The sequence below is a fragment of the Portunus trituberculatus genome, chromosome 37, assembly GCF_017591435.1.
Source record: "Portunus trituberculatus isolate SZX2019 chromosome 37, ASM1759143v1, whole genome shotgun sequence".
NCBI lineage: Eukaryota > Metazoa > Arthropoda > Malacostraca > Decapoda > Portunidae > Portunus > Portunus trituberculatus.
In genome coordinates, this window is record NC_059291.1 from 10,170,663 (window position 1) to 10,194,816 (window position 24,154).

A 24,154-nucleotide genomic window follows, 5' to 3' on the forward strand; every position below is an offset into this window, starting at 1 on the left:
TTGAATTGCAGAGTTTCCCTAAGTCTGGCGCCCTCACATTCCCTGGGGTCATTCAGGATGCACGCCCCTCCGTCACTACCCACGTCCCACACACTCCACCCATCCACCTGTCTAGGCTTACTCATTTAGTCTAGTGTGTACAGGTGGCCAGTGTGGGTTGGAGACGTGAAGTCGGTAAGTGGGTGAGGGTTGGAAGGGTTTTAGGTGTGGTGTGTGCAGTGTTTTGGTGGTGATGATGGTAGTGGATGGAGTTGTCTGGGTGTGTCTTGTGGGGGAAGGAAAGGAGTTGAGGTGAAGAGGGAAGTATGAGGAATATTTTGGTGATAGTAGTAGTAATAGGATGGGATGGTTTTGTGTAGGGGGTAGAAAAGTTTGGATATTTCTGATTGTGTTGTCTGGGAGATGAAAGGAGTAATGTAGGGAGTGACTTGGCGGTGGTGATCGTAGTGGTGGTGAGATGGGTTCTGTATAGAGGTTGGGATCTTTCTGGTGTATGTCTTCTTGGTGGTACTAGTAGTAGTAGTAGTGGTGGTGGTGGTGGTAGCAATAGTAGTAGCAGCAGGAACAGTAATGATAACCGTGATGAATGGTTTGATACTGAAAAATCACAAAACACAAATGAATTAGATATCAAACAAACGAACACCAAATCATTCCAAGGATTTAACACTGAAAATTCACGAAACATGAATGAAATAAAAAAAATAAATAAATAAATAAATGAAAAATAAAAGCTGAAAGATGATGCGTCCCAACATTTTAGTACTGAAAACCCACAAAACACAAACCAAATAGATAAAATATAAGATAAAGAAAAGAAAAAAAAAAAGGACTACTATGTTAATGCAATCCTTCTCACGCCTTCCCATGATCCAGTATTATCCAGGTCTCTCCACCTTGACCTTCCTCACCTCCCATACATACTGCACCTTGCCTTACCTGTTCACGCATCCCACTTCTCCCTTCCCTTTACCCATACTGTAAAAGCACAATACAAACAAAAGAGAATAAAAAGACAAACCATCAAAGGTACTAGAGGCGCGTCCCTTCTTTAACCTGCCAGTGGGTGAATTAGCAGCAATGACGTAACAAAGTTGTCCCTGGTTGGGTGAGTGGCGAGTGCTGGCGTGCTGACTGACTTTCTTCCTTATGACTGTTGTGGGCAGGGATTCTTGGTGTGGTGGGTGGTGTATGGTGGTGATGTGGGTTAGGTGTTTGGTGGTGATGTGTGTTTATATAGGAGTCATTTCTAGTGTGGTGTGATGCCTGGTGTTGTGTGTGATTTGGTGTGGTATGCCTGGTGTTGTGTGTGATTTGGTGTGGTATGCCTGGTGTTGTGTGTGATTTGGTGTGGTATGATGCCTGGTGTTGTGTGTGATTTGGTGTGGTATGATGCCTGGTGTTGTGTGTGATTTGGTGGTATGTCTGGTGTGTGTGTGATTTGGTGTGGTATGCCTGGTGTTGTGTGTGATTTGGTGTGGTATGATGCCTGGTGTTGTGTGTGATTTGGTGTGGTATGCCTGGTGTTGTGTATGATTTGGTGTGGTATGATGCCTGGTGTTGTGTGTGATTTGGTGTGGTATGATGCCTGGTGTTGTGTGTGATTTGGTGTGGTATGCCTGGTGTTGTGTATGATTTGGTGTGGTATGATGCCTGGTGTTGTGTATGATTTGGTGTGGTATTATGCCTGGTGTTGTGTGTGATTTGGTGTGGTATGATGCCTGGTGTTGTGTGTGATGGTGTGACAGTGATATTTGTAGGGTATGATGTGGTAGTAACGTAATGGTGTTGAGGCAGTGATGTGGTGTTGTATGACGATTGTATGATATGTGTGATGTTATGGCGGTGATGTAGCAGTGATGTGATGTTGTATGACAGTGATGTGTGGTGACGTGGCAGTGATGTGTGGTGATGTGGCAGTGATGTAGCAGTGATGTGTGGTGATTTGGCAGTGTTGGTTTGGTTATCTAGCAGTGATGTGTAGTTCAGTGTGATGTTACAGTAGTAAAGTGTTGATGTGGGAGTGTTGTGGTATGTGATGTAGCAGTGATGATGTTACAGCAATGCCACTCTCCACACACAACCCGTAACCTCGCGGACATTCCTCAAAATTCATCTTCACCTCATAAGAATCAATAACCACGTATGTTTTCCTCCCTTGATTCATTGATTCCTTTCTTCATCCGCTTTTCTTCCTTTCTTCCTCCATTCATTATCTTCAATTTAAGTTCTTCATTTTCATCGCTTAATCTTTTAGTACTGGAACGCTTTTTTAACCATGAGTTTTAGGTATGATTAAGCGATTTTATTTACATTAGAAAGGGTCTATGGAGATCAGAAGATTAAAGGCCAGAATCTTCACTATTTTAATCCACACGTAAGTTTCTGAAGCTGTATAAAATCGACGAATAGTAAGCAGAATGAAGATAAAAACGCGTCATGGTACTGAAGGGATTAATTACAGTCATTCATCACTTTCTACACCAAGTTATCTCCCCCTTAGAAATATTTAATTGTATACAACGTAACTACTTTACATTTTAAGTAAGGAAGCTTATTCTTAATTCAAACACAAATTCTTATTCGATTTTCTTTTTCTTTTCTTTTTTTTTATTTCGTAAAGAGAATCACTTTATTTCATTCATTCCTTAGTCTGTAATTATTATTCTCATTATCTCTCAAGAAACCTGTGAATCTCTCTCTCTCTCTCTCTCTCTCTCTCTCTCTCTCTCTCTCTCTCTCTCTCTCTCTCTCTCTCTCTGGCAGCTTCTCACTTTAGCTGAAACATGTTAATGAAATCCGTTACATCGCCTCATCTTGTCTGCGCGCGGACACACACACACACACACACACACACACACACACACACACACACACACACACACACACACACACACACAAAGCGACAGAGGAAGGAAAGGGAAGAGAGAAAGAAATGAGGAAATGAAGGAAGATAGAAGACAAAAAGAGGAAGGAAATAAATGAGAGAATAGAATAGACGAGGATCAAAGGAAGGAAGGAAAGAAAGTAAAGAAACGAGTAAAAACCCAGAAAATTAACAAAGGGAGAGAAGATAAACAAAAGGAAGGACAGAGTGAAGGAGAGGAAAAGCTGGTGATGATATACATAATCTGACGAGAGAGAGAGAGAGAGAGAGAGAAATATGAGTGTTTTCTATCCAAATAATTACATCAGCACGCTAGTATATTCTACGTTCATAACACCACCACCACCACTACCATCACCATCACCACCACCACCACCACCACCGGCAACAGATAATCTCAACCATTGTGTTCTCTAACAAGTGGAATAATATAAATGCTTAATGCACTCGAATGAATAATTATCACTGTCTGTTTTGAATTTCGTTAGAATATTGTGTCTAGCGGCGGTAGTGGTGATGGTGGTGGTGGTGGTGGTGGTGTGTAGTTGAGGCTCATCTTGTTGCCTCCTTGATTGGTGATAGGCGTGGTGTTGTTGTTGTTGGTGGTGGTGGTGGTGTGTAGTTGAGGCTCACCTTGTTGCCTCCTTGATTGGTGATAGGTGTGGTGTTGTTGATGGTGGTGGTGGTGGTGGTGGTGGGTGGAGGGAGGAGATAGATGGGTAAGGAAAGGAAGTGAAATAGATGGGTTAATAAATGAAAAGGTTGAAATGTTTGTATGTATTGTTTTATAGAAAGTATAGGCAGGTAGATTCAGGTAGGTATGTACAGAAAGTGTATAGTTGGATGGAGAATGATCAGTAGATACAGAAATTAGATAGATAAACAGAAAAAAAAAAAAAACCTGGGAGAAATAGAGTCAGTGAATATAGAAAAATAAGTAGATGGGTAGATAGAGAAAAACAAGTAAAAATAAAAAAAGAAAATAGAAGAAATAGTAGATAGAGAAAAACGGGTAGAAATAGAAAGCGAGTAGGTAAGAAGTATAGAAAAATAATAGGTAAATATAGAAAGCAAATATGTACAGTAGATTACACAGTATACACTTCAATACAGCCTCCACGATAGCAAGGTGTACGATGAAGGGAGTGGAATATAAGGTTCCTAGTGTGTGTGATAGAGCCAGACAGGTACACGGAGAAAAGTAAACACGGTACAAAATACTAATTTAGTCGTACTGTTCCGCTCACCACAACCATCACCACTACCACCACCGCCACCCACACGTACAATAACAATCTCTCTCTCTCTCTCTCTCTCTCTCTCTCTCTCTCTCTCTCTCTCTCTCTCTCTCTCTCTCTCTCTCTCTCTCTTCATAAATATAAAAGGGGAGGTTCAAAATCCAGGGCGGAACAAAGAAAGGCTATGCATGAACACTCCCCGAGCCTCATGTTTCCCGCCCTTTGTGTCTGCCTTCAAAAACAACTTCAAAGAGGCGGAAATAATTGATATATTGAAGTATGCGCTGCCATCTCTCTCTCTCTCTCTCTCTCTCTCTCTCTCTCTCTCTCTCTCTCTCTCTCTCTCTCTCTCTCTCTCTCTCTCTCTCTCTCTCTCTCTCTCTCTCTCTCTCTCTCTCTCTCTCGAATAATGTATAATGCATATATAAATAAACAAGTTTCTAGGCCAAAGGTGGATGATGATAATAATAATAATAATAATAATAATAATAATAATAATAATAATAATAATGATACAACACAACACAACAACAACAACAACATCAATGAAAACCAAGCTAATACAAACCAAAGTGACATTTTTCCCTAACACACTTAATTGCCTTGCCCGAAAAGTGAGTCTTGCTTCATATCGGATGTTTACAAATATTTACTAATATTGATTTACCATAAGACATAAAACTAAGACGACTTTGTATGTATAGTAAGGTGTTTCAAGTGTTTTTATCCACTGGTTTACATAGCTCCTCCCTGTTTGAAGACACCATTCACCAGCTGTTATGCCTGTGTTCTCCTCACGCAGCCTGTTCCTCCTTTCATCTGGCCTAACTATGCACACTTTGTTCTTGTTGATGGAAGGTTTTGCGTCTCGCCGTCACCAATTACAGGTTTCAAGTTTCAAGACATTTATCCTTTTCTTTTGACTAACTAAGTGGGGTCTTTTTTTTTCAACTTTTTCTGTTCCCCTTGGCCAGTTTTTTCCTCTTACATAAAAAAAGTGCCGCCGGGGTTCTTTCCACTGCCCTGCTGAATATTGGTAACTGGTGTCCGCTGCAGGTGATCCTCCCGTGGGTGATGTATCCTGAGCATTACCATCAGGCCTGCTACATCATGTCCTCGCCGCCGCAGAAGTATAGTGGAGTTGGTGTGACTGTTGCTGGTCTTGTGATTCTGTTGACGTGGCCCTGCACATTATTGATGAAGGCAAGATGTCCGCTAGACTCACAGCTCCCTCCACTCTCGCCTTGCCATGAATACTGCAGCGTGCGTGGAACAAATCTGTACCTTATATAAAGCACCTCTCATCCTTTCTCTCTCTCTCTCTCTCTCTCTCTCTCTCTCTCTCTCTCTCTCTCTCTCTCTCTCTCTCGCAAATTTTCCTTCTGTTTGCCTGACCAGTTGTTGTATGTGTCTTAAAGAACGAGGTCTTGTCACGTGTTACCTCCAGAACCTGCACTTCATCTCGTGGCTTCTGTACCTCTCTGCTGAAGTGCAAGGTTTGGTTGAAAAGTGTCCGGGAAACAATAATAAGGTTACTCTCTCTCTCTCTCTCTCTCTCTCTCTCTCTCTCTCTCTCTCTCTCTCTCTCTCTCTCTCTCTCTCTCTCTCTCTCTCTCTCTTTTTTTTTTTTTTTTTTATTTAAACTTAATGCACATAACATACATATTTTACACGTATGTTTACAGTTGGAGCTGAGTTCGTGAGCTAAGAGCGTGCACTGGCATGTGACGCTCATTCTAAAGCTGCTCCCGGGGACGGCATTGTGAGCGAGGGTGTTATAAAACTGTCACTGTCAGTTGCGCACCTCCCTCGCCACTGATCAGCACTGTCATGTCAGGCACACGCACATCCCACGTCACTGTGTTTCACTGTCACTGTCAGGCATACTATTTTCCTCCACTGTCACTGTCAGGTGGAATTGCAGGCTGGTGGACACTGCCATTTTATCACCTGTCACTGTCACTATCAGGCGGATGTGTCCGTAACCAGGCGTGGGCAGCACACTTCACTTGCTGGGTGGACATGCTGGAGACGTCCATTACTCTCTCTCTCTCTCTCTCTCTCTCTCTCTCTCTCTCTCTCTCTCTCTCTCTCTCTCTCTCTCTCTCTCTCTCTCTCGTCTTAGTATTCGCCACTTGGTATTCTCTTTCTCATTCTCTCTATCTCACTTCTCTCTCTCTCTCTCTCTCTCTCTCTCTCTCTCTCTCTCTCTCTCTCTCTCTCTCTCTCTCTCTCTCTCTCTCTCTCTCTCTCTCTCTCTCTCTCTCTCTCTCTCTCTCTCTCTCTCTCTCTCTCTCTCTCTCTCTCGACGCCGTGTTAATCGAATTATACCCAGCCTCCTCCTATCTATGGTTTCTTTCCTCTCTTTTTTTTTTATCATACATTGTGCGCATATGTATCATTCTTGCTCTTTTCACTTTCTTTCTGTTTTAAAAAGCGAAGTGGCGAATGATGTGTTAAATATTTATAAAAGAGAAAGTAAAAGAAAACGATGAAAATAATTCGATAAAAAGTCTTTGCCACGAGTGCTGTTTTGAGTCAAGGTGAGAAAAATGTCAGGGTATTTATTTATATGTTATGTAGTGTGTGTGTGTGTGTGTGTGTGTGTGTGTGTGTGTGTGTGTGTGTGTGTGTGTGTTTCCGTTGTTTTCCATCCCTTAGTAACTCTTGTCTTTCTTTCATTCATTACGTTTCTCCTTCCTTTTTTTTTCTTTCTTACTTTTCTTGATTCACTCATTCATTCCTCCTTTCTTCCATATTTTTTTTACATTCCTTTCCTGTTTTCATGTATTTTCCACCTTAGTACTTCCTCTACTTATTGGTTGCTTTCCTTATCCATTTTCGTTCCTCCTTTCTTCATTCTCAATTTTTTTCCATCCTTTCTTTTCCCTTCTTCCTTTGATTTCTTTGCTTTCTTCATCTCTTTCTTCAACCCTTTCATTCCTTCATTACTTTCCTCTCGCTTAATTGCCATACCGTTGCGAAAATGAAAACCTTATCCTTATTTCTTTCCTTCATTCAGTACCTTCCTCTGTCTTCTCATTCCCCGCCTTTCCTTACTTGTTTCTCTTCAGTACTGCACCGTTGCAAAGACGAAAACAACATACGACTATCATTAATTACAGATCTTGAGTTTTTCTTCTCATCTTTTTTCACCATTAACCAACCCCCTTAGTCAAGCACACGTCCTCTCTCTCTCTCTCTCTCTCTCTCTCTCTCTCTCTCTCTCTCTCTCTCTCTCTCTCTCTCTCTCTCTCTCTCTCTCTCTCTCTCTCTCTCTCGTGTTGTTCCCACTCGCTGTAGTTTCGCCGTGGTCCCATCTCTCCATCTCATTCCCTCCCGCATCCCACCTCCCCCCGCTAAACAGTCTTGGTTTGGTGTCAGCAGCCGCCAGACACTTGTCCTTCGTAAATTTCAGCAGGGAACGTGCTTTGCTTTGTTTTGGGGGTCTTAAGATTAATTTTCAGAGACCACGAAACTGTTAATCGGGTCTTCATGGGTATTGTTTGTCATTATGGATGTATAGACTAGTGTTTGTTCAACTATCATCAGAATTATGGAAGTATCTTTGAAGACAACACTTACTTCCACTAACTTCCACTGCAGCCTTTTCAAACTATCACCAGTATCATCAAACTCTAATAGTCTCTACTAGAGCTTGTCAGAGTATCAGTAGAATCATAAAAACCCTCCTGAAAATCACAATAACTTTCATTTCATCCTGTCAAACAGTTCAAGCCATATATCACTAGAATTATGGAAACACCCTTGAAAACCCCCTATAACCCCTAATAGACTTTGCTGAAAACACACACACACACACACACACACACACACACACACACACACACACACACACACACACACACACACACACACACACACACGGCCCGGTAGCTCAGTAGTTAGAGCGCTGGCTTCACAAGCCAGATGACCGGGGTTCGATTCCCCGGCCGGGTGGAGATATTTGGGTGTGTCTCCTTTCACGTGTAGCCCCTGTTCACCTAGCAGTGGGTAGGTATGGGATGTAAATCGAGGAGTTGTGACCTTGTTGTCCCGGTGTGTGGTGTGTGCCTGGTCTCAGACCTATCCCAAGATCGGAAATAATGAACTCTGAGCTCGTTCCGTAGGGTAACGTCTGGCTGTCTCGTCAGAGACTGCAGCAGATCAAACAGTGAATTACACACACACACACCGCGTAGTGTAGTGGTTAGCACGCTCGACTCACAATCGAGAGGGCCGGGTTCGAGTCCCGGGAGCGGAGAAGCAAATGGGCAAGCCTCTTAATGTGTGGCCCCTGTTCACCTAGCAGTAAATAGGTACGGGATGTAACTCGAGGGGTTGTGTCCTCGCTTTCCCGGTGTGTGGAGTGTGTGTTGTGGTCTCAGTCCTACCCGAAGATCGGTCTATGAGCTCTGAGCTCGCTTCGTAATGGGGAAGACTGGTTGGGTGACCAGCAGACGACCGAGGTGAAACACACACACACACACACACGCTCACACACACACACACACACACACACACACGCGTAGTGTAGTGGTTAGCACGCTCTGCTCACAACCGAGAGGGTCCTAGTTCGAGTCCCGGAAAGCGGCAAGGCAAATGGGCAAACCTTTTAATGTGTGGCCCCTGTTCACCTAGCAATGAATAGGACGGGATTGTAACTCGAGGGGCCTCGGTTTCCCGGTGTGTGTAGTGTGTTGTGGTCTTAGTCCTACCCGAAGATCAGTCTGTGAGTTCCGTAAAGGGAAAGGTTGGCTGTGACCAGTAGGAGCCCGTGGTGAATTATACACACACACACACACACACACACACACACACACACACACACACACACACACACGAAGAAATAAGTTTGTTGATCAAGTTTGCCCATTGCAGGTTCGTGCCTCGTGCATTTTACATTACCTGCATTTACTGTTGCCCCGTGCACGAGTAGCCACGCCTTCCCCACGCCCTCCACAACATCACACCCACCCTTCCTTTTCTTCTGGGCTTTGTTGTTTCTATTATTGTTGGTAGTGTGGTAGTAGTAGGAGGAGGAGGAGGAGGAGTAGTGGTGGTGGTAGCCTAGATGAGGGTGGGGAGGAGAAGGGTGGTAGTAATTAGTCAGTCAGTCAATCATTACAACTTATTTCTTTATTGTAGGTTTATATAGAATAGTTATTTAATTTAAGGCAGTATTTTGTATTTGTTAATGTTAAACTGCATTTGCCATCTGTCTGTCAATTCGTTCATCCTATCTAAATCTGCCTGCAAGGCGATGGTATCCAAATCTGATCAGATCAATCTTCTTTATCATCGTGTCATCTGCAGATCACTACTGATTCCATTATCCCAATCATATTAGTGATAACAATGGTCCTAAAACTGATCCCTGTGGCACCTCAGTATTCAGCGTGATATTTTTCCCTCCATCCCGTGCGTCCTAACCTTTCTCAAGAATCTCTGATGCAGTCCCTTATCAAAGGCTTTATTGAAATCTATGTATATGAAGTGACGTATTGTTGGCTGGTTTCCTGGCAGCATTGCTGCACCGTAACGCCACAGCATTCATAAAGTTTTAGTTACAATGACAACACGGTTGTTTCTGTGGTTGTAGTGACATATTAACAACATTTCTACATAATTGATAGGAGAAACACTGTTGAAAATCTTCCTAATAAAAGGAGAGCTCTTCAAAATATTGTACTGATTATAGTGAGACTTGTTAAATAGAGAGTGAGAGACCTTACCTAACCTATCCTATCCTAACGTAGAGACTACGAGTGCGTCACCAGCCACCACCTCAAGGTCTGATGAGTGGTGGCCTGTGTGGCGGTGACGGTGTGGTGTAGCGTGTGGTGACCCTCCATGAGTGGTTATCAGTGTGGCGTGGTGTAGTGGTGCTCCGTGGCAGTAAACTCAGAACCACTACAGGGTCACGTGGTACATAACTAAGATAAAGGCCATGGCCTGAGCACACCGCAGCAGGCTGTTCACTAGGCCCCTACCATCCCGCGAGATATCCTTCCCCTGCTCAGAGGGGGACAGAATGGAAGGCTGCAAAACATCAGAGGACCTCCCACGGGGCTCTTCCCTCCTGTGACGGAGCTGGGCCTGGGGAGCGGCCCACCTCTCGCCATCCCCGAGGTCACGGTGTACGACCTCGGAGGTCTCACCAGCCTGAGGAATATGTTCCCTCTCTTGAGAAGGCTGGGATTGGGGAGCGGCCCACCTCTGGCCATCCCCGAGGTCACGGTGTACGACCTCTTGTGTCAAGCTGGCCATGATTTCACCAGCCTGAGGAGTGCATCCCCATTCCTGCCGGGGCTGGGCCTGGGGAGTGGCCCACCTCCAGCCATTCCCAAGGTCTATCACAGTGACTTTGGGGGTGAGGACACAGTATGTGACCTCGGTGATCAGGCTGGCTACGGAGTTTGTGTACACAGCATATGGCGGCAGGATGAGCTGGGTGTCACCAGCCTGGGGGGGCAGGCTGGCCTGGTGTTCAGCTTCTGGTGGTTGCTGCTTGTCTTCCTTGGTTGTTCTTGGCTCATCCAGGAGAGAGAGAGAGAGAGAGAGAGAGAGAGAGAGAGAGAGAGCTTTGTTTTCGTATAACTTTTTTTTTTTTTTTTTCCAAGTTGAGCTGTTGTCTTTTGAACTATCATTTAGTATATAAGTAAGAGAAGTAGACCTATAGTCTCCTGTTTTCATATTATTTTTTGTAATCATTGTAATTATTATTATTATTATTATTATTATTATTATTATCATCATCATTTTGTCATTATTATTATTATCATTGTTGTTGTTGTTATTAGTATTATTTCTAATTAGTTGAATTTCTAATTAGTTGAAAATAGTTTTATCAACTGACTAAGATTTTTCAAATTTTTCTTCCGGTATCACTTTTCAAGGCGTGATTTTATTGAATAACTGATAACAGGTTTCAGGACATGAAACAATAGTTTCCAATGGGTAAAATCTCAGGTGTAACAAGAGCGCCCTATACCACTCCTATATCACCAAGTCTCGTGTATATGCAGAAGTTCCCTCGTCAATTAGCACCACAACACCTAGACGGGATGACCTCCGCCACGCTGCTGCCTATCGCACTACATCACAATACGCACCGGGACACACATTCAGACATTACTCTTTTTTATGTAAGAGGAGAAATGGCCAAGGGCAACAAAAATTGTGAATAGTAAAAAAAAAAAAAAAAATGAAAAAAAAAATTAGCCCACTGTGGTGCCGGTCCCTAAACAAGCTAAATAGATAATCAAAAGAGGACTCCCAGGATGATAGTAGGAGTCAACTTTTTATTGTATTTCTTTTTTTTCTGATTTTGCGTGAAGATTGTATGAATAACTAGTGCATGTAGTTTTGTGTAAAGGAAGAGAGTTGTCTTTAGAGGGCAGGCTGTGACTGCCCCCTTGTGTTGTGAGACACAAAGGGAAACGTTCAGTGAGGTCACACCTGGCTTTAATGGTAAGTTCACAGCACCCCCTGAACCAGTGCTATCACTGGGAGTAATTATCGTTTCGTCTAGACTGATGTGGACTACTCACTCTCATCTTGACGTAGATGGGTAGTTCTATTAGCCACACATTTTTCTACTTCATACCTACATTACAATAGTTTTTTCACCCAAATTACAATAACTATATACATTAAAAACTGTATAGTAACCATCAATTACAAAAAAAAAAAGCAAAATAAGAAGCACGCGTATATGAAATTGAATACATGAACGTCAATAAACTCCTGAGAGCCTCACTAATGTCACCCAAGGAACCAGAGCCTCGCATCCCTCATCCTCCTCATCACCTGCCACCTCTCCCTGCACTTGGCGCCTCGCCTCTCGTGGAAGCGCAGCAGGTGAGCGGCTCCGAAGACAGCACAGGTGTGAAGGCGCCGCAGGTGACACCCTCCGCCGCTCACCGCACTGAGGAGTCGAAAATCATGAATAGAGCCGATGAATAAAGGAAGGAGTGATCGAGGAAGGGAGGAATCCGTGTCTGTTTCTCAAGGTTACGGATCGTGGTGCACCTGTTTTTACTCTTTCATTCCTTCAGGCGAGAGAAGCGGCGGGGATAAATATAACATCGGAGAAGGCGGTGGTGGTGAAGCGGTCAGCGGTACTTGAGTCATTCCTCCCCCCTACCCTCTCCCTCTTTCTTTTTCTGTCTTTCTCTCCCCTAAGCTGAGTATTGAACTGGTGGGCTTAATGTCACTCGGGGCGTCACACAGGGCAGCAAGGCAGGTATATTTGTGTGTGCGTTCCCGTCAAGCAGCCTCTCTCTATCTCTTGCTTACCTAGTGGTGGCTCCTTCCTGCCCAGCGCCTACACGCATCATGATCAACACTACTACTACTACTTACTTAACGTAACATAACATATTGTTACTACAACTACTAGTAATAATAGTAGTAATAATGATAATAATAATATTTCTACTACTATACTACTTCTTTCTTATTCTTATTCATGCTCTTCATAGTTTCCTTGTGACTACTACTACTACTACTACTACTACTACTACTACTACTACTACTACTACTACTACCACCACCACTACCACAAGCCTACTATATAGATCTTACCCTACCACCGCCACCACCACCACCACCACCCCTGACTTTTCTCTGCCCCACGTGACTTGACCGCCTCTTTGCAGTGCACCAACTTGACGGGGCCATGCTGGGGCTGCGGCAGGTGAGCAGGACACACATGGGCGCCTACCTCTGCATTGCCTCCAATGGGGTGCCGCCTTCCGTCAGCAAGCGCATCACCCTGGACGTGGAGTGTGAGTATTAGTGGTTGTAGTAGTGATAGTAGTAGTAGTAGTAGTAGTAGTAGTAGTAGTAGTAGTAGTAGTAGTAGTTGTTGTAGTAGTAGTTATTGTTGTAGTTGTAGTAGTAGTAGTAGTTGTTGTTGTTGTTGTTGTTGTTGTTGCAGTATGAGGAATAATAGTAGTAGTAGTTGTTGTTGTTGTTGTTGTTGTTGTTGTTGTTGTTGTTGTAGTAGTAGTAGTAGTAGTAGTAGTAGTAGTAGTAGTAGTATACTGTCGGAGTAAGTAAGGATCACCTAGCAGTGAGTAGGTACGGATGTAAATCGAGGGGTTGTGACCTTGTTGTCCCGGTGTGTGGTGTGTGCCTGGTCTCAGGAAGATCGGAAATATGAGCTCTGAGCTCGTTCCGTAGGGTAACGTCTGGCTGTCACACACACACACACACACACACACACACACACACCGCGTAGTGTAGTGGTTAGCACGCTCGACTCACAATCGAGAGGACCGGGTACGAGTCCCGGTAAGCGGCGAGGCAAATGGGCAAGCCTCTTAATGTGTGGCCCCTGTTCACCTAGCAGTAAATAGGTACGGATATAACTCGAGGGGTTGTGGCCTCGTTTTCCCGGTGTGTGTTGTGTGTTGATGTGGTCTCAGTCCTACCCGAAGATTGGTCTATGAGCTCTGAGCTCGCTCCGAAATGGGGGAGACTGGCTGGGTGACCAGCAGACGACCGTGGTGAATTACACACACACACACACACACACACACACACACACACACACACACACACACATTCAATAAGAGAGAATTTTAGTTAATGTACGCTATTAATTTAAAGATAAGTATTTCATGTAAAATGACACACTTTTCCTGTTCCTCCATCACACTGACACTTCCTGCACGTCCTTCATTAAACTAAGCCGTGCACGTGTCCACAGTCGCGCCACAGATGCACGTGCCCAACCAGCTGGTAGGGGCGCCGCTGGGGACTGATGTGCAGCTGGAGTGCTTCGTGGAGGCACACCCGCGGGCCATCACTTATTGGGAGTACCGGGACGCCATGGTGATGAACACAACGCGCATCACCACCCACACCCTGGAGGACCACTACAAGATCCACATGGTGTTGTCCATCAGGGGTGAGTGGGCGAGTCAGGCAGCATGGGTAAGGAAGGGCTGCGTGTCATGGGCGTCATTGAAGAAAGCAAGGCAAGATTGTTCTACCCCAAAATAGCCAATAAATGTTTGTTGTGGTGTGACTGTGGAAACGAAAGCATAATTTCATGAAGGTAATGAAGGAAGGTGTGCGTAAGATGTCATCTTCACATAAGTTTTGTATGAGATGCACATGTGTGTTTGTCATAGGTTTGACTGAGAAAGGAAAGGTGTTACTCATCATATTTTTTTTTTTAAGGAAAGTGTGTTTTTTATGTGTGTGACTGAGGAAACGAAGGTGTCACAACATATAGGTAGTGTTAGAAGTCACGCTTGCTATGGATGTGACAGAGGAAAGCATAGAAGACACTCAGATTCTTAGCGCTGAGTCATTATACAGGAAGCTTTAAAAGATTAGGATGACAGGTTTCATGCATGGACTCCCACGTATAGGCTTGATGGCTCCTTTTTTTTTTTTTTTTTTTTTTTTTTTTTTTTTTTTTTTTTTTTTATTTGTGTGTGTGTGTGTGTTATGTCATGTTCCTTCTATGTAGTTCTGCTGCTTTCATCTCGAACCGACTTGATTACAGTGGGCGAGTCGGTGTGTCGCAGTTTACCCTCACGTGACTCGCAGTTTCTTTATTCACATGTTCTCCCTGCATTCCTTTGGGAGCAAGTCACTCGAAGCTGCAGTAAAGTGTATCATTGCTCGATAACAGGTGAAAAGATCAAATAAGGTGAAATTTAGATCTATTTTGGAGATTGGTTGAGGTGAGAGTTGGGATGTAGGAGTGTGGCTGCTGAAGAGAAGAAAGAGAGGCTGTTTCCTCTACACCTACTCGCGTGCCAACCACTGAAAGACGTTACCGAATGTTTGAAAAAGCTGTTCCTGTTGATATGGTCAGATTATTTTGCTTCATGAGATTCCTAGAGTTACTCAGATTAGATTATAAGTGTCACTGGTTATAGAAGGTTCAGTGTATCCTCTCCCCTATGAAGAAAAAGAAATGGTTCAGAAAAGCTAATTCATTACTCGTATCCTGAAGTGTACTAGAATTAAAAAACCCACTGACACAAGTAGGCCTGACTGCACCTTTTATTTCATCTTTTTAATCACTCCAACAACACCTTAGACATGCTATTGTGATACAGATACTGTCTCGTAAATCAAGTAGTCATGTACTGTATTGCAAGAAATAAATCACTAACTTTTTTTCTCCTATAGTATGATAATGGAAGTAGTTAGATACGTTTTATACAGGGACTGCCACGTGTAGGTCTGGTGATTTCCTACAACTTCCCTCGTGTTGTTATCTTATTATGTTTTCTCAGATCTCCGGGACGAGGACTTCGGCATGTACAAGTGCATCTCCAAGAACTCCATTGCTGAGACGGACGGCTCCATTACCCTCAACAGTGAGCCTCTGCGCCATTTGCCTGTGCTGCACATTCCACTAATGCTTCACAAAGGCTTTAGTTTTACACTTGTTTTTAAGGGTATTTTTATGGTTCCATTGACAGATTTACAAGATTTCTGCATGAATAACAGAAGAAACATTATTGAGAACGTGGCTGATCATCTCTGTGGCCTTAGACAATGAGCGTGGAAAGAGCAGAGGACTTAAGAATGCCGGCCTGTGTGCTGTATGGACGTATGACTGTTTGTGTGTGTGTGTGTGTGTGCGTGTGTAATAGATACTGAGACTGCCATACATGTATAATTTTAAGGTTCTAGTTTAGTCATAGTCTGTAAAATTGCTGTGGTCAAACTTTCTACCTTTATATCTGTGTGTGTGTGTGTGTGTGTGTGTGTGTGTGTGTGTGTGTGTGTGTGTGTCAGAGCTGGGCACTTCGGTACCTCGATCCGCACCTCCGCTCCTCCATACCTGCGGAACACCAGACGAGGTGCGGAGGTCCGAAGTGCGGAAAAAAAATTTCAAAAGAGCGGAAGTAACAGGTACGGAAAGGCGATATTTTAAGTCCGCACCTCCACACTGAGACAGGTACAGAAAAGCGAAATTTTGAATCCGTACTTCCGCACCTGAAATTTTCAAGGAAAAATATAAATAAAGACCACAGTCCGCACTCCGTAGCATTACATTCGGCCGTTTTTGGCGATCTGTGCAACCAGCTTCAGGCCTTTTTTCCCGCCATTTGAGTGACGTCACTCATTCAGGTCTAAGCATGTTTCTCTCTCTCTCTCTCTCTCTCTCTCTCTCTCTCTCTCTCTCTCTCTCTGATGATAATAATAATAATAATAAGTTACAATGACTTCCAGTTACTGCTAACCGTACATACATTACAATGACTGCAATCATACAGAATCCCCATTTCTTTATATATATATATATATATATATATATATATATATATATATATATATATATATATATATATATATATATATATATATATGGAGCTCTGATGTATTATTTATTGACTTGTATTTTGTTTTATTTTTTGAGGTGCGGACTAGATTTTTCGGGTGCGCTTTAATAGTTTTGGGTTCAGTACCGGAGGTGCGGTGCCAGAACGAGGGAAAAAGCTAGGCGCGGAAGTACAGGTATGTATGGACTATCTGCGTTTCGATGTCCGGAGGAGCGGTACCGGACTACCCGATATCCAGTAACGCGCCCACCTTTGGTGTGTTTCACTGTTTGATCTGCTGCAGTCTCTGACGAGACAGCCAGACGTTACCCTACGGAACGAGCTCAGAGCTCATTATTTCCGATCTTCGGATAGGCCTGAGACCAGGCACACACCACACACCGGGACAATAAGGTCACAACTCGATTTACATCCCGTACCTACTCACTGCTAGGTGAACAGGGGCTACACGTGAAAGGAGACACACCCAAATATCTCCACCCGGCCGGAAAATCGAACCCCGGTCCTCTGGCTTGTGAAGCCAGCGCTCTAACCACTGAGCTGTGTGTGTGTGTGTGTGTGTGTGTGTGTGTGTGTGATTCACCTCGGTCGCCTGCTGGTCACCCAGCCAGTCTTCCCCATTACGGAGCGAGCTCAGAGCTCATAGACCGATCTTCGGGTAGGACTGAGACCACAACACACACGGGAAAGCGAGGCCACAATCCCTCGAGTTACATCCCGTATCTATTTACTGCTAGATGAACAGGGGCCACACATTAAGAGGCTTGCCCATTTGCCTCGCCGCCCCGGGACTCGAACCCGGCCCTCTCGATTGTGAATCGAGCGTGCTAACCACTACATTATGCGGTGTGTGTGTGTGTGTGTTGTAGGGGAATGATAAAGTTGGAACAAATGTATGGATGAACGAACGATTCTATGAGTGACGGATGGTTGGTGGTTAGTAGGTTATTTGGATGGGAGGTTCCAACACTTGATGAGCTGTAGTGGAAGTTACTGTGGCTTTCGAAGATGTTCCCATATTTCTACTGATAGTTTAATCAATTTTCTGTATTGTCCGTAGAGGAAAACATTCCTGCTAATCCTGTATTGTCATATATGTAGCCTTTGTCTAAGGCCTAAGGCCTCAAGAAAGTTCAGAGTATTTTAGATGTAGATGCGGAGCTATAGTGTTTTTGTACCGACAGTTTCTTAGGGATTCTTTTGGTTTTGCTTGATGTTATATTGTATCGCTTGCTTCCTTTTGTTTTCTCTTTTCATCAACATTTTGTATAATACTCATTTACGTTGTTCAAGTCTTTCAAAGAGAATCCCTGCCCTTAAGCGGCGACTGAGAGAAAACGTATTAGATTTCAAACAGAGAGAACCATTTGAAGGTAAACTCTTACCTAATCTTGTTTCTACTTTTTATTTTTATTATCGTTAGAAAAGTTCTCACCGCATCTACTTGCTTCCAAAATAAATTAGAAAGGAGAGGGAAAATTTCACTGATTTCCGCGTCAGCGAGTGTATTAGTGCGGTAATAGATGCTATCAGAGGGAACACTCAAAAAAAGAACGTATAGACTTGGTTATTCCCTGAAAATAATCATATTAGCAGACTATGAAGGACGAGAGACGTGTTGAGGTTAATTTGAAAGCATCTTATGAACTGATCTACGACTGAAGCAAGGAAGGCTAAGGCTTTGGCTAATGCTTAATTTTGTCTTTGTAGGGGTCGGAGACCTCAGTGGGGCTTTTTTTTTTTTTGTAATACTTGTTATCCTTCCTGGCGCCCTTCCTACATAGAAATAGAAACAAATGGTTGTGCTGGTGGTGATAGTTTGGATAGTGTGTGTGTGTGTGTGTGTGTGTGTGTGTGTGTGTGTGTGTGTGTGTGTGTGTGTGTGTGCAATTACTGAGTTTCCTATTTCTTTATTCATAAGGAGAGGTTTTTTTTTTATCTAATATAGAATATTTTTCTTTTTCTTTTTCTTCCTTTTTTTTTTTTTTTTTTTTTTTTTTTTTTCGTTAATTCTCCGTCTCCTCCAACAGAAACCTTCCGCCCCACATCGCCGCCCACTAAAATCTCCCGCCCCGGCTTTCTCGGTGAGTTTCCTCCTCCTCCTCCTTAGTTTTTATTTAGTCGGTTAATTTTGGAGATGGTTACACCTTCAGAAAGTTACGTCAGAAGTCAGTACAGTATTAACTCCAGCACACAACACGCCCACGAAAGAAAGAAAAAAAAAAGATATGTGATATCTGATACACGAAAACACACGTAATATGTAGTAAGTAAGAGAAGCTGCAGAGTTTTCTTTTCATTTTTTTTCCATTCTCTTTTTGTTAGGTGTGTGCCTTGATCCACACTGACTCTTGACTTGAGTTTCTATAGTGATAGTAATGATTGTGATATACCACCACCACCACCACCATTAACCTAACCTCACATTACAGAGGAGGAGTTCGGCTACAGGTCACGACGGCCGGGCAAGAAGGAGGAACGACGGAACCAGGACATGGAGGAGTCAACGCGGAGGATGCAGGAGGAGGAGGAGGAGAAGCGGCGGCGGGAGGAGAAAAGGAGACTGTCGCAGGAGCTGGAGAGGAAGGAACTGGAACACGAGTTTAACAGAGGTCACCGAGGAGACAGCGGCCCTAGGGTCACTCAGTCTGCCGGTATGTGGCACCGCTGCTGTGGTACTGGTGGTACTAGTAGTGGTAGTAGTAGTAGTAGTAGTAATAGTAATAGTAGTAAGAGAAGAGGGTCATTGGTAAGGATTATGCATGTTCTAATACACATAGCAACTGAAATTGTAGTAGTAGTTGTAGTAGTAATAGTACTAGTAGTTGTAATAATAATTCACTGATTAGAAATATATGTACAGCTACTACTGCCCTACTACTAATGATCATACTACTACTTTTACTACCACTACTGTTACTACTAACAATAATGATGATGATGATGATGATAATAATAATAATAATAATTATTATTATTATTATTATTATTATTATTATTATTATTATCATTACTGTTGTTGCTGTTGTTATTATATTAATAGCAATATGTTATTCTAGTTGTAATAGAACTAAAAGTGATATAAACTAAAACTCACCTATTATTAACTCACTAACATGTTTCTCTCCCTCTTTCTTTCATGATTGTGTGTGTGTGTGTGTGTGTGTGTGTGTGTGTGTGTGTGTGTGTGTGTGTGTGTCGTAGGAGTGAGCGGCACGGAGGGCAGCAGCAGGACCCTCGCCGCGCCAGTGCACGTGCCCGCCGTCTGCACGTGCATCCTTCTGCTTCTCCTTCGTCAGCAGCACCTCTAACGCCTCTCACCACCACAAACCACCCCACCACCACTATCCCGCCACAGCCTCCACTACCCCGCCACTGTTGTTGCTTGTTCACCACTGCTAAAAAGAATTTTAAAAAAGCACAAAAAAAAAAAACATTAAAGGTGGAAGGAGGACAGTTTCCAACACCTTCCCCTTCCTTCCTTCCTTCCTCACCGCGGACTGTTTCACATTTACGGGTAGAAGAATTTTCTCTCCCACGGGAATAAACACAGTCCCTGAGGGTGTGTGTGTGTGTGTGTGTGTGTGTGTGTGTGTGTGTGTGTGTGTAAATATTACTTACGTATCAGTCTTGTATATCTTATCATGTAAAGTCATTGTGTCAGATATTATTATGTGTAAATAAAAGGTATTGTTTCAAACTTACTTATATGTTTTTAATACTGTAATCCCCTAACATCAGTAGCTGTGGAAGTAGGAGGAGGAGGAACAGCAGTAGTATCAGTAGTAGTTGGAGTAGTAGTTATTGTAGGAGCGGTGATGATGAAGGTTGAATGTATAACATGGATTCAAGGATTTCAGTTATGGCTTGTGTTTTGAAGTGGTTGCATGAACACATGTTTGATGGAAGGCCTTATTAGCTGGCTGATGTGGGTGGCTCACACGTTGCAGTTCCTGTCTTAAACATTCCTTCATAAGAACATAAGAAAACAATTTACGGCAGTCTGACCTCACATCGTCACCCACTTAAGAAAGAAAGCTGATGACTTACCTACAGATGTTACAGTGAGCCCACAGTTGTCAACATTTGGACCAGAGGGAACTAGTGACACCCTCCCGTCCCGCTCCTCCCGTATACGTACAGGAAACAGGCGAGTGTGTACGATTAAGGAGAAGAGTGGGAGAGTGTGTAAGAGCCTGTAGTGAAGAGAAAGATATGTCAACATTTGGATCATAGTATAGTTGCGTCACCCTCCCACTACACCTCCCTCAAGCCATCTGCTGGTCACCGCGGCACCTGAAGGGTCTGGCTTGGGCAAAAAAGGTGAGTCAGTAGGCGAGATGATAGAAGTACTTTGATGCGCCACACTCCGGTTACGCCTGACTACGGGGAGGGCAGATGTCACCACCAGGAAGAAAAGAGAGTCAAATGGCGCAGCGTGAGATATAACACAAAGACTGTCCCCCTGTTCCCCTCATCCCCCTTCTCTCGATCCCCAACTCCACCTCGCCCCAACCAATCACAAGCATCACGGGGGGCCATTCTAAGGCCTGCGAGAGCCAATCAGCTAGTCTTTGAATGCCGCTAATAAATAGTGTAGGTGGCGCAGCGCCCCCACTTGAAAGGACAAGGTGCTACACGGCGCGGGTAGCAAGGCGAGGCTAGTCCACGGAACGCCCACTAAATGATAACCTCAGTGTGTGTGTGTGTGTGTGTGTGTGTGTGTGTGTGTGTGTGTGTGTGTGAAAACACTGAACCACCAGCACAGCACTCTCTCTCTCTCTCTCTCTCTCTCTCTCTCTCTCTCTCTCTCTCTCTCTCTGTGTGTGTGTGTGTGTGTGTGTGTGAACACTGAACCAACAGCACAGCCAGTGCTGCGAGATCAAGTTGCCAAAAGTTCCCTGTTTTGCCTAAAAATATTTCCCTATTTAGCGCAGCATTTCCTGTCGTAATTTTTAACTTCTTACATACGTACATACACATTTCGTGTATATATATATATATATATATATATATATATATATATATATATATATATATATATATATATATATATATATATATATATATATATATATATATATATATATATATATATATATATATATATATATATATATATATATATATATATATATATATATATATATATATATATATATATATATATATATATATATATATATATATATATATATATATATATATACGAGTATATACACACACACACACATACACACACACACACACACACACACACACACACACACACACGAATATATAATGAGTACTATAATGTAAACATAGTTAACCTTCATTGTTACCTACCTAGAATGATTGCTATTCCTGTAGATCTGAAGTTTTGTAGATGTCAGCTGTCATAAGTTCCAAGTGCCCCGGTGTAACTTTGAAACTGTGAGCTGATGAATTTTCAAAAATTTTCCTTGCATGAAGCATTCCATTTAGCGATTCTGTGTTCAGTGAATTACGAACTTTGGTCTTCATTAAATTCACTTGAGAAAACACCCTTTCAACACTTGCACTAGAGTGAGGAAGACACAACAGTTTTTCATGAAATTTCCTAGTAGTGGAAATAATGGGGAATCATCACCTTTTTTCAAGTCTCCAACCTTTTGCCAGAACTTGTATACATTAATATCAGGTTCTACATTCAGTTCAGTGTTTTCAGTAAACGCCATTCACCGTCTATCTCATTTAAGTCATTTTCAGACACCAAGTTAGGAAACTGAGCAGCTAGGGGGGCAACAGAGGGAATTGTCTTCATCAGTACACTTTGTGGATCTAGAGCCTTGAGATTTGTAAATACAGAATCACTGAGATTAAACCTTTGCAAAATTTGAGAGGCTCCTTCTATGTAAAAGTCCAGACATCTCAACTTGAACGTGTCCAGTTGCTGCTTGTCAAGGTTTTGGTATTTCTGAAGGGATGCAGTTACTCGTCCTCCAAGATATAGCTCTTCCAATTTAACGAAATTGTTTGGGTCTTTTACCCTGACAGCTGATAATGGTGTTGATTCTAAGACACTTGGCTTCATGTACAACTCAAGAATGGTATGCAAGACAGCAGAGACTCTAGTGTGCAATGCATAAATCTTTCCAGTAATAGAATCCTTCAGAGACTTCCAGACCTAACTGAGCTGAGCGACAGTGTATGAAAGACTGAGGGAGGCAGATTCGTATACTGGACTCGTAGGAAGCGGACAGGGTGAATACGCGTCTCTGTCTCGTAGAAATACACGTTCAGCTATCAAGCAGGGGCGAGGGAAGGAAGGGGAGGGACGATATACGGATCTCATACGTGTCATGACACTGTTTGGGTGAATACGGGTCTCTATCGGTCTCGTAGAATACAGGTTCAGCAAGGGCGAGGGAGGAAAGGGAAGGGACGGTATACGGGTCTCGTACAAGTCATGACGCTGTTTGGGGATGAGGGAAGTAAGAGGGAACGGTAGAGGAAGGATATAGTGATCGAGAGGGACCTCAGAAGTGGATTGAAATTCAATTGAGAGGGAAAGGAAACAATAAATAATTGATAAAAATTAATACAAATAATTATTGTACGGATGACGGGTGAAGAGGATGGGAGGAGGACAAGGGTGGGGACTGCGGATGGGTGAGTCCGTTGGTCAAAATTTCCCTAGATTTTGGAACATTTTGAATTTTCTTCCGTTTCCCTGTTGAGACCTAAATTTCCCTAAAACGGAAATTTCCCTGCATCTGGCAGCTCTGAGCACAGCACTCTCTCTCTCTCTCTCTCTCTCACTGTGTGTGATTCACCTCGGTCGCCTTCTGGTTACCCAGCCAGTCTTCCCCATTACGGAGCGTGCTCAGAGCTCATAGACCGATCCTCGGGTAGGACTGAGACCATAACACACTCCACACACCGGGAAAGCGAGGCCACAACCCCTCGAATTACATCCCGTACTTATTTACTGCTAGGTGTAGCCTACAAGGGCCACACATTAAGAGGCTTGCCCATTTGCCTCGCCGCGCCGGGACTCGAACCCGGGCCTCTCGATTGTGAGTCGAGCGTGCTAACCACTACACTACGCGGTGTGTGTGTGTGTTTCACTGTTTGATCTGCTGCAGTCTCTGACGAGACAGCCAGACGTTACCCTACGGAGCGAGCTCAGAGCTCATTATTTCCGATCTTCGGATAGGCCTGAAATCAGGCACACACCACACACCGGGACAACAAGGTCACAACTCCTCGATTTACATCCCGTACCTACTCACTGCTAGGTGAACAGGGGCTACACGTGAAAGGAGACACCCAAATATCTCCACCCGGCCGGAGAATCGAACCCCAGTCCTCTGGCTTGTGAAGCCAGCACTTTAACCACTGTGTGTGTGTGTGATTCACTATTTGATCTGCTGCAGTCTCTGACGAGACAGCCAGACGTTACCCTACGGAACGAGCTCAGAGCTCATTATTTCCGATCTTCGGATAGGCCTGAGACCAGGCACACACCACACACCGGGACAACAAGGTCACAACTTCTCGATTTACATCCTGTACCTACTCACTGCTAGGTGAACAGGGCTACACGTGAAAGGAGACACACCCAAATATCTCCACCCAGCCAGGGAATCGAACCCCGGTCCTCTGGCTTGTGCAAGAGCTACCGGGCTGTGTGTGTGTGTGTGTGTGTGTAAAATTCCATGCACTATTTAATTTTGCAGTCG

At 43.5% G+C, this 24,154-nt stretch overlaps 1 protein-coding gene and 1 long non-coding RNA gene across 4 annotated transcripts in view; one reads left to right on the forward strand and one right to left on the reverse strand.

Moving 5' to 3' along the window:
* The window catches only part of LOC123514058 (protein amalgam-like), a 310,100-nt gene extending 289,818 nt beyond the window's left edge, over positions 1 to 20,282 (forward strand). The window contains exons 5-10 of one of the 3 annotated variants that reach the window (XM_045271653.1): positions 12,789 to 12,917; positions 13,844 to 14,044; positions 15,393 to 15,476; positions 18,479 to 18,532; positions 18,881 to 19,102; positions 19,653 to 20,278. In XM_045271653.1, coding sequence (XP_045127588.1) covers positions 12,789 to 12,917; positions 13,844 to 14,044; positions 15,393 to 15,476; positions 18,479 to 18,532; positions 18,881 to 19,102; positions 19,653 to 19,759 — 797 coding nt within the window. In that variant the 3' untranslated portion in view covers positions 19,760 to 20,278. Of the gene's footprint in view, positions 1 to 12,788; positions 12,918 to 13,843; positions 14,045 to 15,392; positions 15,477 to 18,478; positions 18,533 to 18,880; positions 19,103 to 19,652 lie in introns of all 3 variants that reach the window. The other 2 variants (XM_045271652.1, XM_045271651.1) reach the window with 2 other exon arrangements.
* On the reverse strand, positions 10,921 to 22,811 carry LOC123514059. Its single transcript, XR_006677508.1, has 3 exons — positions 21,777 to 22,811; positions 20,499 to 20,644; positions 10,921 to 12,904 (listed from the first exon to the last, which is right to left on the reverse strand). It is a non-coding gene; the product is annotated as an uncharacterized LOC123514059 (long non-coding RNA).
* Between the last annotated feature and the right edge of the window lie 1,343 nt (positions 22,812 to 24,154).